Genomic DNA, 15,683 nt, shown 5'->3' on the forward strand with positions numbered 1-15,683 from the left:
GTAGTTTAAGAAAGCTATGTTTTGAGCTAGAGACATTAATGGAGAGAATGTTTTAAGTACTAAAACTTACACAATTAAATTAAACACTAATTTTAATGATCTTGAAATTATAATAATTTTTTTGTGACGTATTTAAATTGTTATAATATTATGACATAAAATTAATATAAAGAATTTAAGCATTGTGAATATTATGAAATAATTTAAATTTGGAAAAAATTTGACCTATAAACTAAGTCCAATTTCCAGAGACAAAGTCGCAAGCTCCGAATATTTAGAAAGACTTATTGAAAATACTATATCATACCCAACACTAATTTATCCGATCTGGAAATTAAAATAGGTAGATTAAAATTTTCTTATCATTTATATCACGTTTGCATAAAAAACTAAAACAGAAAAAAATGCAATAATATATGACAGTCTCGTGGTTGCTTCTGATGTTTACCACACCACACCACACACCCTGAGCCCTCAAACCCTTACCGCATTCATTCGCTCTCTCTCTCCTTCGCTCTATCTTTCTACCTCTCTCCTTCTCTCTATCTATCTTATACCCTGCAATTCGCAAACCCTACCCTTTCAATCTTCGACGCACACTTCAACGTTCAACCCTATCTCTCTCTCGCATTCCTTCATCTATTAGCATTTCCTCTCCTTCTTCCGTTCCGTTTTCGGATCTCTCTGTTTTCCGAATTCTGACAATCCCGAACTCGACGGCGATGGGCGACGGCAAGGTCAATCTCCCTGACGATCTCTTCCTCTCCAAGACTTCTGATTCCCTCAGAGGTGATTTGATTTGATTCATTTCAATTCTCTTTAACTTTCGATTAGGGCTTTTTTTCGAGTTTGTTGAAACACACGTTTTCATTGTCTCGCAATCATTGCTCGATCTCCTTGTCTGGATCCGTTGAATCTCAATCCGCGATTTGTTCTGCGTGTCAATTGCGCGCCCGACAGACGGGCCTGTTCATGCTTCTGTGGCTCTGCAATTTGTTTGTTTTTTATTTTTGTTTTTTTTCCTATGTGATTTTGTTAGTGTTTTTATTTTAATTATGGGTTAAGTTGACTTTACCTTGGGAATTGATCTATGTTAGCGTCCATTTGATTTAGTGAGTATATATTGTGATGTATGTACTGCTGTTTGCTGAGAAGTGTGGTTTTCTAAGGCCGTTTTTGGAGGGATTAGGAGTAGCTCACTTTGCTGCTTTTGATAATCTGAATCTGGAATTGTCGTGATTCTTTTTATTGCATAAGTAACCTGATTTGATTGTGTTGTTGGTGGGGTTGTTTTCTTCGGCGTGTGCGGCTGGTTGATTTGATTTTTCTGTTGACTTTTTGTAAAAGGTTTTAATGATATGTAATTGTAAGTTTGGATGGATATTGCAGATCCCGTCATTAAGCACTTTTATGATATATTTTCAGAAGCTACTCGTTGTACCTTACGAGGAATCAATATAACTGCCTTTTGTTTTGATTTGTTTTTGCATTTTGTTTTTCTTAAAATACTTCTTATCCAATTTATGTTACTGTACTTTAGGCATTTTTTAAAAAGATAATAAATTGGAATGACATGTCTGTTAATTTGTATTTTGGTCTGTTAGATGAAGCATCCGGAGGACATGGTGGGGAGAAAGGGATTGCAGCGCTACTTGATGATTCGAAAGGTATCGTGTTTATCTTTGTCTCAGCTAAAATCTAGTCGTGTTTATTTCTTGCTGTAAATTGTTATGGTTAATTGATGAAACATTTTACTTTCAGATCAATTGTCATCTGAGAACAGCATACCCCTATCCCCACAGTGGCTGTATTCCAAACCTGTTGATGCAAGGACACCTACCAATCCGGTGGGGGTACGTATTATTTGATGTTATGGTTTTGCCTGTGCTATTGGATACCCTCCCCCTTTCATGAAATCTATCCGTATCTCTATTGTTATTCTAAATCATTTTGGCCACTAAAAGTTTGTCATTTCAGAAACGTGTGTTTAACATGTCACTATTGTTTATGCATTTTTTTTTCTACAGTACCAGCATTGAACTTGTTGGAATCAGTGAGACGAAAGGATTTTGATCATGGATTCATTTCTTAGTCTTTTTTTTCTGGCAATTTTAAGAGTTTGTGATATTTGTTTGCTATTTGCCTGGTACTGTTGTAATTAAACATAAAGTGGAGAGGATACATCTTCTTGTACTGAGTTTTAGTTGTTTTCTTTAATTTAGAATATTCTTCCAACTTAATCACAAAGTGTTTTTCTGGACCCATCTGTCTCATGTAATCATGGGGTTCTAGTTTAAACTATAATTGCTGATTTGGGTTCCCAATTTGCACGGTAGGATTTTCTAGACATTTTTCTAATACAAATATCTATTTGGTCGATTAATCAGGTTTTCTTTGAAAAGCTGAATTCTTATGTGTTGTTCTCAGTGTTAAATTTGAGTGGTTATTTAAACTGTAGAATTTGATACAACCTTGGATAAATGATAGGATGACATCTCTACTTGGCTTTTTGCCTCAGGTGAACTCAACTGATCCCATACTGAAGGATAGTTGGCGTTTGGAGGGGTCCCAGGACAAGAAAGACTGGAGGAGGACAACTCCTGATGTTGACATCAGTCGCCGCTGGCGTGAAGAGGAGAGGGAAACAAGCTTGCTTGGGAGAAGGGATCGTAGAAAAGAAGATCGTCGTTTGGAGAATACTTCAACATCAGAGAATAGATCCTTGCCCTCTGATCGCTGGCATGAGAGCCGTGGTTCTGGTCATGACTCTAGAAGAGAGAATAAGTGGTCATCAAGATGGGGTCCTGAAGATAAAGAGAAGGATTCTCGAAGTGAAAAAAGAAACGATGTTGAGAAGGAAGATGGTCACACTGAAAAACAATCTTCTGTTGGTGGCAATCGCATTGGGTCTGACCGTGACACTGATTCTCGTGATAAATGGAGGCCACGACATCGATTGGAAGCTCAAGCTGCTGGTGTGGCTACATACCGTGCTGCACCTGGATTTGGGCTGGAGAAAGGACGTACAGAAGGCTCCAATGTGCGATTTTCACCAGGAAGAGGAAGGGCTAACATTAATGGAAACTTACAAATTGTATGGTCTCCTATAGGCTCGAGTCTTGGATCTGCACTTGTGGATAGGAATAAAACCATATTGGGGAAGTCTAGCCTTGGTGCTGATTCGTATTACTACCCAAGGGGTAAGCTCCTTGACATATATCGCAAGCAAAAGGTTGATCCAAATTTTGATAGCCTGCCTTCTGAGATGGAGCATATATCGCCCTTCACTCAACCTGGTGCTGTTGAACCATTATCATTTGTTGCTCCTGGTGCTGAGGAAGAGGTGTGTGAAATGCAAAACATGAAGCCAGACTTCCATCATGCCTTACCAATGTGTTTCAATTTTTTGCTTGAAGGGTAATTTTCTTTTCAGCATTGATATTTATTATATTTTTTTGCATTTTTTAGGTTGTCCTCAAAGAAATATGGAAAGGAAAAATTACTAGCAGTGAAGTTGCGGGCTATTCCTTTAGAGGAAGGGATGGAGGGTCAAATGATGATATTTCAGGTAACGTATGCATGGATTTGTTTATTACTGTAAAATAATTCACAGCTTACTCTTTCTTATCGTCTCCTGCCTTGGCTTATTTCAGGTCCTGTTCTTGTAAGTGAAGGAAAACAACAACCTTCCATTGGCAGTAGTGCAAAGGTTATATCAGGAAGTGATGTCTCGGATGATTCTGATCAAATATTAATTAGTTCAGCATCAACTGCTGGTGGTTTATTGAGAAACATTGTTGGGGGTGAGAAATCAATGTTTTTATATTCTACTGTGCTAGTCTGTTGAAAGTAAAGATTTTTCAGTTTTTTTACACATATTGATTGAATACACATAATCATCATTTTTAGAAGTTGCAACTGTTCAAGAAGGCAAGCAGAAACATATGCCTGCTATTGGTGTTCATGGCAGAGATGAGAGTTCTGTCAGCATCATTGGAGATGGAAGCATTCCAGGAAACAAAGTTGTGGAATCAGCAACTTTTGATCTCCATCAGGGACAATCTTTAGCTTTTCTGGAACATGCTAATCGGAATGGTGTTGACTCAATTGGTGGTTCTGAAATCAATAGCAGTCTACCTGATGATTCTCGCACTCTCTTTGATTTTTCATCTCTGCAGCAAACTCCAAACGTTAATCAACAGGATTTCAAAATTAACGAGAAGACATATGTGCCTGAAAGTGTTATTGCTCTTGAGGAGTTGAGTTTGTGCTATCTGGATCCTCAAGGGGAAATTCAAGGACCCTTTCTTGGGATTGACATTATTTTGTGGTTCGAACAAGGATTTTTCGGAATGGACTTGCCTGTTCGCTTGTCAGATGCTCCTGAAGGATCACCATTTCATGAACTTGGTGACATTATGCCTCATTTGAAAGTCAAGTCAGGATTAGGCTCTGGTAGTAATAGGGTTATTCAATCAGAACCTTCTGATGCCATTGGAAGGAACCTAAAAGTAGATGTGCATAATTTTGATTATGATGGGTCTTCTGCTAGCGATGATCAACCTTGGGCTTCTTCCCGACCTGATACTAGCTCAAGTGTTGGTATTCCTGCTCAAATACCCAATCATAGTTATCACTCTGAGGTCAAGTTCTCTGATGATCAGGGCTTCAGTAATATTGCTGCACACGATGAGGGTAATTTATTGTCTTTCTCATACATACTGCTACTGTCATGTCTATTTACTATTATTTTTCTTATCAAATTATGTGGCCTTATTTGTGATATATGCATCTATTTCTTATTCATATATTTGTTTTTGTAGATATCTCTTTGTCAAAATTGGCCGGAAGCATAAATGATAAACCTTTGATGAGGCCCATGGATGTCATTACATTGCATTCTCATCCTACCGGCAAATCTCTTGCCAATGAAGTTGCATTGAGTGATTCTCACCATGAAGCTGATAAGTTGCACCCATTTGGGTTGTTGATGTCTGAACTCAGAGATGGTTCTCATTTAAGGCGTGCACAATCTTCCAATAGTTCCTTGAGATTGGGTGATCAGGGTCATTTTCTAGATCCATTAATGGATAGAGATGCTTCTTTTACTGATCAACAAAGCTCTATTAGTGGTATGGTTAATCAACCTTCTTTCAGGGAGAAATGGGGTGATAAATATGGTACAATTAGACATTTTCAGGAAGACCAGTTCCTTTCCCATATTGGACAAATTCAGAAAGAAAGGCTTCAGCAGCAGAGTAATATATCTAATCATTTCCCTGGTCATCTTAATGGGTCAGAGTTAGATAGGTTTCCAGGTTATGCACTTTCGCAGAACATGAACTCCAACCTACAGCAGATGATGCAGAATTCTGGGTCAGATTTTGAACGTATTCTGGAACATCAGATTCAACAATACCAGCTTGAGTTACAGCAACAGCAAGATATGCATCACCAACAATTATTACACCAACAAATGAAACTTCAGCCCCAGCAACAGTCTCAAGTCCAACAATTGCTTCATGAACAGTTTATGCAGCAGCCAATCCCTGATCCCAATTTTGGGCAGTCCAAACATGATATTTCCAGGGATAACCTGTTAGATCAGGTACAAATGAGGAGATATATTAATGACTTGCATCTGAATTCACATTCTTTAAGGCACCTTGATCCATCAATGGAACATATTATCCAAGCAAATATGGGCCTCAATGCTGCCCAAGGAAGACAAGCTGATTTGTCAGACCTCTTGTTGCAAGCAAGGCATGGTAATATATTACCTTCTGAACAGCTTCATTTTCAGCAAGATCAGTTGCAAGCACAGCAGCTATCTTTGGCTCTTAGACAGCAGTTAGGCTTAGATGGAGAAAGGCATTTTGGTAGGTCATGGCCAATTAATGAAACCGGACAGTTGATTAGAAATCCTGGAACCCATCAACTAGGTCTTTCAGCAGGATTTAATGTTTCAGATATACACAAACAGCAGCAGAGGCTTGTGACACAAGAGGAGCAATTAAATTACTTGGGGAGGAATCTTCCAGAGCAGAACCAGAGAGGGTTCTATGATAATCCTATGATGTTTGAGAGGTCTGCACCTATTTCCCAAGGAAGGGAATTACATGACCGTCGTCGCTATTTACATCGAGGTGATCAAATGGATTCTTTATCCTCTCATCATCTACAACCAACTGATGATCTTTTTGGTCACCACCCTGATGCTTTCAAGAGTTCACTCCATGTCAACAATGGACATGTGGAAAATAGTTGGATTGATCCCCGGGTGCAATTACAGCAGCATCTTGAAGCTGTGAGGCAGAGAAGAGAGTTAGGCGATGCTGTTTCATCAGCAGATCTGAACATGTCTGGATCTGTTGGTTCTCATGAAGACAGTTCTGCACGAGGTTTTATGGACCTACTTCATAAAAAACTGGGTGTGCAATCCGCACAACCATCAGCTGTTGATAAATGGCATCCTCTTTCATCAAGAAGTGACAAATCTTGGCATGTTCCCGAGGCTAGTTCAATAATGCATCCTTTTGAGCTTCAGCCTGATCATCAGCAAGTCCATCTGAATGACCCTTTTTTAGAAAGGGCGCAGAGTACTAATTCCAATGCCTTAATCCATGATCATTTGTCCAGCATGCATATCTCTGACCAATACAACAGTCTAGGGAACACTGAAAGAATGCCTCTTCGGTCTAGATCTGGTTCATTACTTGAAGAACAATCACTGTTATCTGCAAATATGGACCCTCTACATCCCAATTACAGAATTCCTTTTCAGATTGGTAAATCATCTATGGAAAAAGACTTGCTTGAGTTAGAGGCAAATAAGGGTCAGAGACATGAATATATGGGCACAATGAACAATTTAGTTCCGGGGATGTCGGATATGTCAGAGCAAGTGGAAAGCATCATGAATTCCATGGAACTACCTGCAATTGCCCATAGTAGACATAGCTCACTGAGCAGTGCAGGTAATGTAGTACACAACTGTTGTTTTTTGTTGAAGTTCTGTGTATGATGGTTGAAAATAATAAACAAGATTCTGCAGGTGGTGATGGCTCATTTGGTCGAGAGATAGGTTTGAATAATTCACGAGGAGATGAGGTTTCGGGTGACAGGTAGCATCTTTTCTTTTTTTTTGGGTTCCATAAATTTCTCTGGCTGACCGGTTTGCATTACATGTTTTTGTCTATTCCTGTTTATCATTTAGCAGTAGGCCTTGCCTTAGGTTGTTATAGTCTGCCGATACTATTGCTCTGAAACTTTTGCACTACCTGCGAAATTTTCCCCACACTTGAAGTAGTTTGCCGATAATTATTTATTTTATACACTTTTTGAATGCAACTGGGTAGGATTTCGTGGGCTGGGGCTACATTTTAGATAGTAGTAGCATAAGAATGACAATTTGTTCTAGTTATTGTCTGTCTTTGAGTTATTATTGTCAAAAGGGATGGCAATTTGGGTATATCTAGGTTCATGCATTCGTCTTAATTCATATGCATGCATACATGGATAAATTGATATAATTGAATCATTATTGTTGGAAAAAAAATTATTAAAGATGTTTGCTTATCTTTTATTGGCAGGATACCTCCTTCAACCAAAGGTTTTGATAACACTTTCCATAAGCGCCCCCATGTATCTCGGGTTTTATCTTCACCTGATGTCCAGTCAGACCAGCCATCCGCACCCAGTGTCAATCAAAATAATTTAATAAATCTCACAGCTAGTGAAGGTATGTGATTTTCTCAACCCATTTTAACATTTTACCTAAGAACATTTCAGCAGTCTGAAATACAAGATTAATTGTATGGCAGGGAGACGAGAACCGTCTGCAAATTCGTCAATGAGTAGCATGACAGATGCTCAGGCTGCTGGAAAGGAGGTTCGGTTTAGATCTTCTTCGTTCAGCGAAGGTGCTGTGTCAGAGACATCATTTATAGACATGCTGAAAAAGCCCGTTCTTCCTGAGGTAGTGGTGGATTCGCATGCAGCCAGTGGAGTTGGGAGTGAATCATCTGATGCAGCACAAGCAGCTAGAGGCGGGAAAAAGAAAGGGAAGAAAGGAAAACAGATAGATCCTTCTCTTCTTGGTTTCAAGGTCTCCAGTAACCGGATCATGATGGGTGAGATTCAACGCCCTGAAGACTGATAGTTAATTGCTTGTAGATTAGGTGTAAAATTTTGCGAATTTTTTGTTTTTTGGGGGGATAAAGGATGAAATGGTGTACAGTCCGCTAGAGCATAGCTATAATATCTGAATACATCTGTTTTTTACGATAGGTGTATAATAGATTTGCATTTTGAAAGCGTCGACGAGTGTGTACATAGTCAGTCAGTCAGTCACTGATGAGTGTATATAAACGAGGAAGCTATGCTTATTATATGGTGGATGATTTTGGTGGGTGGGGGGGATAGACACAATAGAATCAAAGAGAATTAATTGTATCCATCGTCGTTTGTTAAAGGGTTAAATTCTTATTCTCTTCATTTCCCTATCCTGTTTCAATTCTTATCTTTTTTAATATAAAATATAAAATTTAAATATTGCACTGCAGTGGTATGGATTCGTAAGATTAAAATTTAAATTAATCTAAAATTATTGAACTTGTCTATATATATATATATATATATATATATTAGCATAACAAGGATTTGTCTATGTGCTAAACTTATTCTGAAGAAATAGTCGTGTTAGTAATTAGAGAATATTTAAAGAGTAATTTTATTTTGAAGCTTGCTTATGAGAATTGAGAATAATTAATGTAAATTATTAATGTATTTTTGAATGATGTTGAGGATCATCTTGTATCTTTTGGTGGAATGAAATAGATAAGAGCCTGTTAAATGAAAGAAAGCAATTTTGGATCATTGTTAGCATGTGGCAGTTCCCATTCCCAAATGATGAGAAATAGCAAAATTCCAAAGTGTAGTTGGTGCATCCCATAGCCTATGAGTGATGACCATAAATAACAGTAGTCCCCCCCATCCCACACTCCATAATTATTTGACTTTTTTTGGACTTATCCAATACCTTCATGAGACGACCAAGTTCTATTATTTTTTATAGTTGCGCTAAGGTTCAGCCATTAAATATAAGAATAATATATCTTATTGGTCGACACGAAAATATTTCTACCATATTTAATTTTAAAAATGCCACTGTAATCCGTAAAATACAACAGAACTCTAATTGATTTTAAATTAATTTTAACATAGTCTTAACTCACTTTTGAAAACAAAAAGTATTTTACAGTTTTAGGTTTATAGTTAATTTTATATGTTTTAACACTTTCTTCTGTCCTTCTTTAAAGGTGATAGAGAAAGTTATCCAACTCGATGTGGGTTTGGAAATCATATTGGACCTTGAAAATGAAGTTCAAACTTAATTATTTAGCTTTTGTGAGATAAGGTCAACCCAAGTTATCATCTAATAACTCAGGGTGATTGCTACCAAACACTCGTTATATATTCTAACCCAAACCGTTATACAACTCATTTGTTACCAAATCAGGAGAGTCTAACATTCAACTTTATCATCAACAATGTAACCAAATTATTGTACATTTGTAGTAGATGATCGTCCACTGTTATTGCACTATTATTACTCCAAAAATTTACTATTATTTTCTTATCATTGTTGTTTGTTTAATTTATACTTAATAAGAACTAATAAATATGTCTGATTTATGAAAGATTTGTTGCTTTCAACAAATATATTTAATACATTTTTAAAAATTTTAAAAACATAAATTTTAGAAATATTGGTAATTCTTTTCAATAAGAATGAAGTGATTATGATTAATGATTATTAATATTTAATTTGAATTTATGAGTATCATGATCTAAGTTATAATTATCAATAATAATAATAATAACAACAACAATAATTAATACTTATTTTAAAATTAAGTTAATAAAATATTTAAAATTATAATTCATGACTATTTATGTCTAATTGAAACTTTTAAGTATCATTAAAAATGTTATAAAATATGATTATGAGTAATCATTATAACTAATAATTATTTTAACATTATGCTAAGAATTAAAATAATAAAATATTTAAAATATTAACTTAGAATGTTGATTTAAATGATGATAGAGGGAGTCGTATACTTTAGAACGATTTTTAAATTAAGTCATACTTATTAATAATGCTTTTAGTATGAAGTTTAAGATGCTGAAAATAATTATATAGTGAATTATAAATTCATAATGTTAATTTAAATTATTTTCTGATATTAATAATTATTACTAGTAATTTAAATATATGTTAAATTAGAAACAATAACTGTTTTTGATTTTGAAGGACATAATGAAGCTAGGTATAATTGTGGATGTTACTTATAAATGAAGTGGGCTATGATCTTAAAACAAAACTAAAAGTAGTCAATGATATGATAATCATTTATATGAATGAAGCGGATTTTGATAAAAAAAAGGATAAAAATAAGAGTGATCATTCATATGAATGAAAAAGGATATTACTCAAAAATAAAAAACCAAGGGATTCAATGATCATTGATATGAATAAAGTGGATCCTGTTCCAAAGGAAAAACAGTGAAGTCAATTACTTATAACTTACTTTCTATTGAAAAAGGTTATTGTAGTAAAGGTATAAAACACAACTTACAACTTACTTAGCATACATCAATTGTATGATCATGGTCTCAAGTTGTTTTTGACAAAGATCAATGAGTAATTCGAAACCAAATTATTTGTTACAAATACTCAATGCAACTTTTATAAAATCTATATTTAAACATGTTGTAAGCTTAAAAGGTCTCTTACCTCTTGACAATAAAATGAGATAATTGAGTTTAACATAGAAAGTGTGATCATGTTAGCTTGAGGTTAGTGTTATGTTATTTAAAAACAATATTTTATGTAAGTTGTGTATAAGAGTAAGTAATTTAAAACTTTTTAAAAATTATTAATTAAGTTTCTGTTCAAAGATTTTATTTAAATTCTTTAACAACATTGAAAACAAAATGATGTAATGGAGAAGAAAAATAATTCTTTACAAGCTCCAATGATGGTCAACACAAAGTCTACTCCAAGCAATTTCTCAACAAAAGCAATTAACACAACTTGTGTTAGAATATTATCTAATACACCCTGAAATTTTGATTAAGTGTTGATAAAGAATAAAGCATAAATATAAGACATAAGTTTTATTAAAGATAGATCATGTGACATGCGATGAGCTTCGTCTAACAAACATCACCAACACATATGATCTCTTTGCATTATATGATAATAAAATGATACATATGAACATAATATTTTAAGTTAACATTCTACCTAATGAAAATATTTATGAGATTATTCTATGTTGTAGAGGATATTCTCATCTTTACATATAGGTTGAATCATTCACTAAGTCCCTATTTTCGCATGGAATCTCAATTTCGTCCTTTTCTTTCTGAAAATATCAATTGGGTCTTAATTTTATGAAAATTGTAACAAATGGATCCTTTCCGTTAAATAGTGTCAAACGACGTTACGGTGTGTTTGACGTGGCACGCTGTTGTGGACGTGTTATCTGACGTGGTTGATTCAAGCAGGAGCAGTGGGACACGTGGAAATTGAATATTTTATAAGTAAGAAGAAAAGAATTTTTCTTCTCCTCTTTCGCCATGGTTCGAGCTCGTAAAGCAGGGAAGCTTCATTCCCTTTTCTCTTTGTCTCACGTTGAACCAAGAACTCAAGCAATGGGAGTTGCGGCGTGCACGGGAAAGTTCTTTCCCTTACTCTTATGGGTTCAAGGCTCGAATCAAAATAGGGAACTTCCCTCTCTTCTTCTCTGATTCCAGCGATTTCTCTTTGGGAGTGGAGATCAGGTTTGGTGGCTCAGGCGCGGTGTTTCCGCGACGTGTGGGTTCGCTCTCCGGCGTCTCTATGGCGGCGAAGGTCTCTGCTTGTTGGCATTCTCGTGGTGGAGCATGGCGTTCACGTTAGGGTTTCGATTCGGGGATTTTGAGGTTTCTAATTTTGTGATTTTGGGTTGAGTCACGAGGAAGGAGACTACTGCGTTTTGGGGATTTCTGATCATGTTCAAGAATTTTCTTTTAGGTGTTTTGTTCTTGTTTTTCAATCTGCATTTTGAGAAGTTCCATTCTTGTTTCCCAGTTTACTTTTTGAGTGTCAAAATTCTGGTGTGGGAAATCTTGTGCTCTTGATCTAGTCGCGTTTCATTTTGAGATTCCACGTGCCCACTGCTCCTGCTTGAATCAACCACGTCAGATAACACGTTCACAACAGCGTGCCACGTCAAACACACCGTAACGCCGTTTGACACTATTTAACGGAAAGGATCAATTTGTTGCAATTTTCATAAAATTGGGACCCAATTGATATTTTCAGAAAGAAAGGGACGAAATTGAGATTCCATGCGAAAATAGGGACTTAGTGAATGATTAAACCTTACATATATGACAAGATGATCTCAAAAAGCACAAGTCAATGTAAAAAATTTCTTAAAGGATGTGCTAAAAATGCTTCACATTAATCATATTTTGACGCATCGATGTCAACTTTGGAGATACTAACTCTCTTGTAAGGTGTTATGTCTTACTATAGTTAGGTTAAAAGCTCTCTAATTCAGTCTCGTCTTTTCACTCTTAAGATTTTGCTTAAAGAATTTATAAACATTTAATAAAGCACAAAGAGAATTAAATGCACCTCTATGTTCATTGGTGAACATACAAAGCCTTGAAGATGGAAATTTGAAGTGAAGTCTTTAAATCAACAAAAATGGATTTACAATGGTTCTTTTATCAACTCTAGTTTTGAAGAAAACTTCCAAGTTGAAGAAAAGAAAGACAACTGACCAAAAATGAATTGCAAAAAGCTGTCAATTTTGTTGTTGTTATAGCCAAAAAGTACTAAGATTGATTAGCCAAAAACATTCAAAATGTGATCTTCAAATTTAACTATTATGAGAATTTCTGTTCTAGCCAAAAGGTTCAAGGTTCGATCAGCTAGAGCACTCAAAGTGTCTTGTCCTCCTTCTCCCTCAAAGTTCTCCTTTATACCCATTTTTTTCGATCCCCTAGATTCTCCTTTCTTTCAATGTTCATAAAATGTCTCTATTTAACTCATGTCTCTAGCCGTGTCTTGAGCAATTACTTGAGTATTAACTTTACACTCCTCATTTACTACCTCATATTCTCATCATAGCGATCCCTATTAAGACAAGATCATCTAGAGAGACTAGAATGTCCAATAACTCATGTTTTGAAATTTAACAAACAACACTAAACAAAATATTGGTCATAAGATATAACGTTTAAATGTTGACATATACCAGAGTATTGTACTGGATGAAACATGTATAACAATATATCCAGTGTATTGAATAAGATAAAAATTTATAAAGAATACAATGGTTGAAGTAAAATCTTTCTAAATGCAAATAACGTTTGATATGATGGAAACACAATACATGTGAATTCTAAGCTAAATGTTAAAGCCTTAAAGTTAATATCCAAATGCATTGTGCCACTAAACGTCTGATGGAACGAATCATCTATGATATCAATATAACTAGGGATGGCAAAAAAATTTGCGTCCGCGGGTATCCTCGAATAAAATTCGCGATGGATAAGTTGTACTCGCGGATATTTACTACCCGCGGGTTGTGGGTAACTAGTATTTTATTTTAAAAATTTATAAAAATATATTTTTTTAAATATTTGCGGGTATCTACGGGTGTCTGCGGGTTTTAAAAGACCCACAAATATTTTTTGAGAAGGTATCCATGCGGGTAGCGGGTCACGTAACGAGTAAATTTTTTTTTGGGTCAGGTTGTGGGTAGACACTAGTCGTGTCCGACCTGACCTGTTGCCATCTTTAAATATAACGCGCTAAACGCCATCAAAAGATAGACATAATTATTTGATATCTCAAACGTGTCCAAGATATAAAACATAAAAGCGCCAAATGGTATAGAACTCATAATTGAGTATCTAATCATTATAACGCTTAATCAAAATGATAAAGTGTTTGAACATCAAGCTTTGCTAAGCGTTACTAAATGATATACTTGAGCTTAGACGACCTTATGGAACAAAAGCTTAAAAGATCATATAATCTAAGTGTAACATACCAAACACTTTGTCTTCAAACAATGCTTTTATCAAAACATGCTAACATGTGATATGATCATCAATGTTTGTTGTACGAAAAAGTGCTGCTTTGCTTGCATGCTTTGTTCTTGTGTTTGTGCAGGTAATGTCAATACTAAGCTTTATTCAGAAACGCTACACAAAGGATAAAAAGACCTTAAGAGATAAGAAGACATTCTTGAAATGTTTCCTCAAATCTTTAGCACTAAAAGATTGTACAAGCTACATATGAAAGAAAACACTGATAAAGCATATCACTTTACAACGTATACCTAAGTCTAACCAACTACATAAAAAGTTTATGAAGTATATCTAGAAGTCAACGTTGTGTCCAACGGTCATTTCTTAAGAAGGCTATATAAAGAAGATTCGTAGAAGAGAAGAAGTTGTTAAAATTGAAAAAAGGTGAAAGTAGAAGAGAGAAGAGGAGAGAGAGAACATAAATAAGAAAGGTAATTCAACACTAGCTTTACTCTACCTCAAAGCTTATATTGTCTAAAGTTATTCAACGTAAGAAAAAGAACTTCACAAGTTCACATATTTTTATATTGTATTGATCCTCAATGAGAGTTACTCAAATCTGTATATGTAATCAAACACTGATTGTGTTTGTAAACACTTGTATTGAGCTAAACATACCAGTCAGGATTGACTAGGGGAACCAAGAGTGGTTGAAAATACTCGGTCTATACCAGGAGTGGTTATCATACTTGGATAACAGGAGTGGTTAAACTTGGATTAGTGAGGATTGACTAGGAGAACCAGGAGTGATTTATAATATTCGAGAACCAAGAGTGGTTATAATACTTGGAACCAAGAGTGATTGATAATACTCTAAGAGTGGTTTTACTCGTTTGTAATATTTGAAAAATATTAGTGGAACCCCTTAAGAGTTCTTAAGGGAGACTTGACGTAGCTCAAGATTGAGGGAACCAATATAAAAATACTTATGTTATTGCTTTCCTTATTTGAAACATTTTCTTAAATACGCTTTATTAAGAACACACGTCTAACAACTATTGCAAACCGTCTAACCTTGAAATTGTTATTAAACATTGTCTTTGCGAAAAGCTTTTGGAAACACTATTCAAACCTCGCCCGTGTTAAGAAATTTAGTACAAGAAATTTACTAAATGTTGCTCGTGTAAAGAAAAAATCGTCTATAAGACTGATATGTTTAAACACTCTCATATGTTTTGAAGTTTAAAAAACCACATTAAAAGAAATGAGCATATGAAATGATATCACTAGAATATTAGAATAGCTATAATATAAGTGATAAATAAAAATACTCTGAAAACCAAGTAACTTAGGAAAGATTTAGAAAATCATCTAGGCATAAAACTGGACGTAACACTAAACGATTTCCAGACTTAAGCATCAATGAGAGTCTCACTACACGCAAAAGATATATTGTACCAGACGGTAATCGGTCAAACTCTCAATTTAGTTAAGAAGGTAAAAGTGTATAGACAATGCTTTTGGAAAGCCTTTGAAAGTCTCAAAAACTTGTGATAAAAGGCAACATGCTAAATGCACTTACT

General features: G+C 35.2%; 1 protein-coding gene across 1 annotated transcript; it reads left to right on the forward strand.

Moving 5' to 3' along the window:
- The first annotated feature begins 433 nt into the window (after positions 1-433).
- LOC108327492 (uncharacterized) lies at positions 434-8,496 on the forward strand. Its single transcript, XM_052873140.1, has 11 exons — positions 434-789; positions 1,605-1,667; positions 1,762-1,853; positions 2,519-3,343; positions 3,469-3,568; positions 3,654-3,803; positions 3,910-4,695; positions 4,824-6,977; positions 7,055-7,124; positions 7,593-7,741; positions 7,824-8,496. The coding sequence occupies exons 1-11, from the start codon at positions 723-725 to the stop codon at positions 8,156-8,158; spliced, it is 4,791 nt and encodes a 1,596-aa protein (XP_052729100.1). The 5' UTR covers positions 434-722; the 3' UTR covers positions 8,159-8,496.
- The last annotated feature ends 7,187 nt before the right edge of the window (positions 8,497-15,683 follow it).

The sequence above is a fragment of the Vigna angularis genome, chromosome 2, assembly GCF_016808095.1.
Source record: "Vigna angularis cultivar LongXiaoDou No.4 chromosome 2, ASM1680809v1, whole genome shotgun sequence".
In the NCBI taxonomy this organism is placed as follows: Eukaryota; Viridiplantae; Streptophyta; class Magnoliopsida; order Fabales; family Fabaceae; genus Vigna; species Vigna angularis.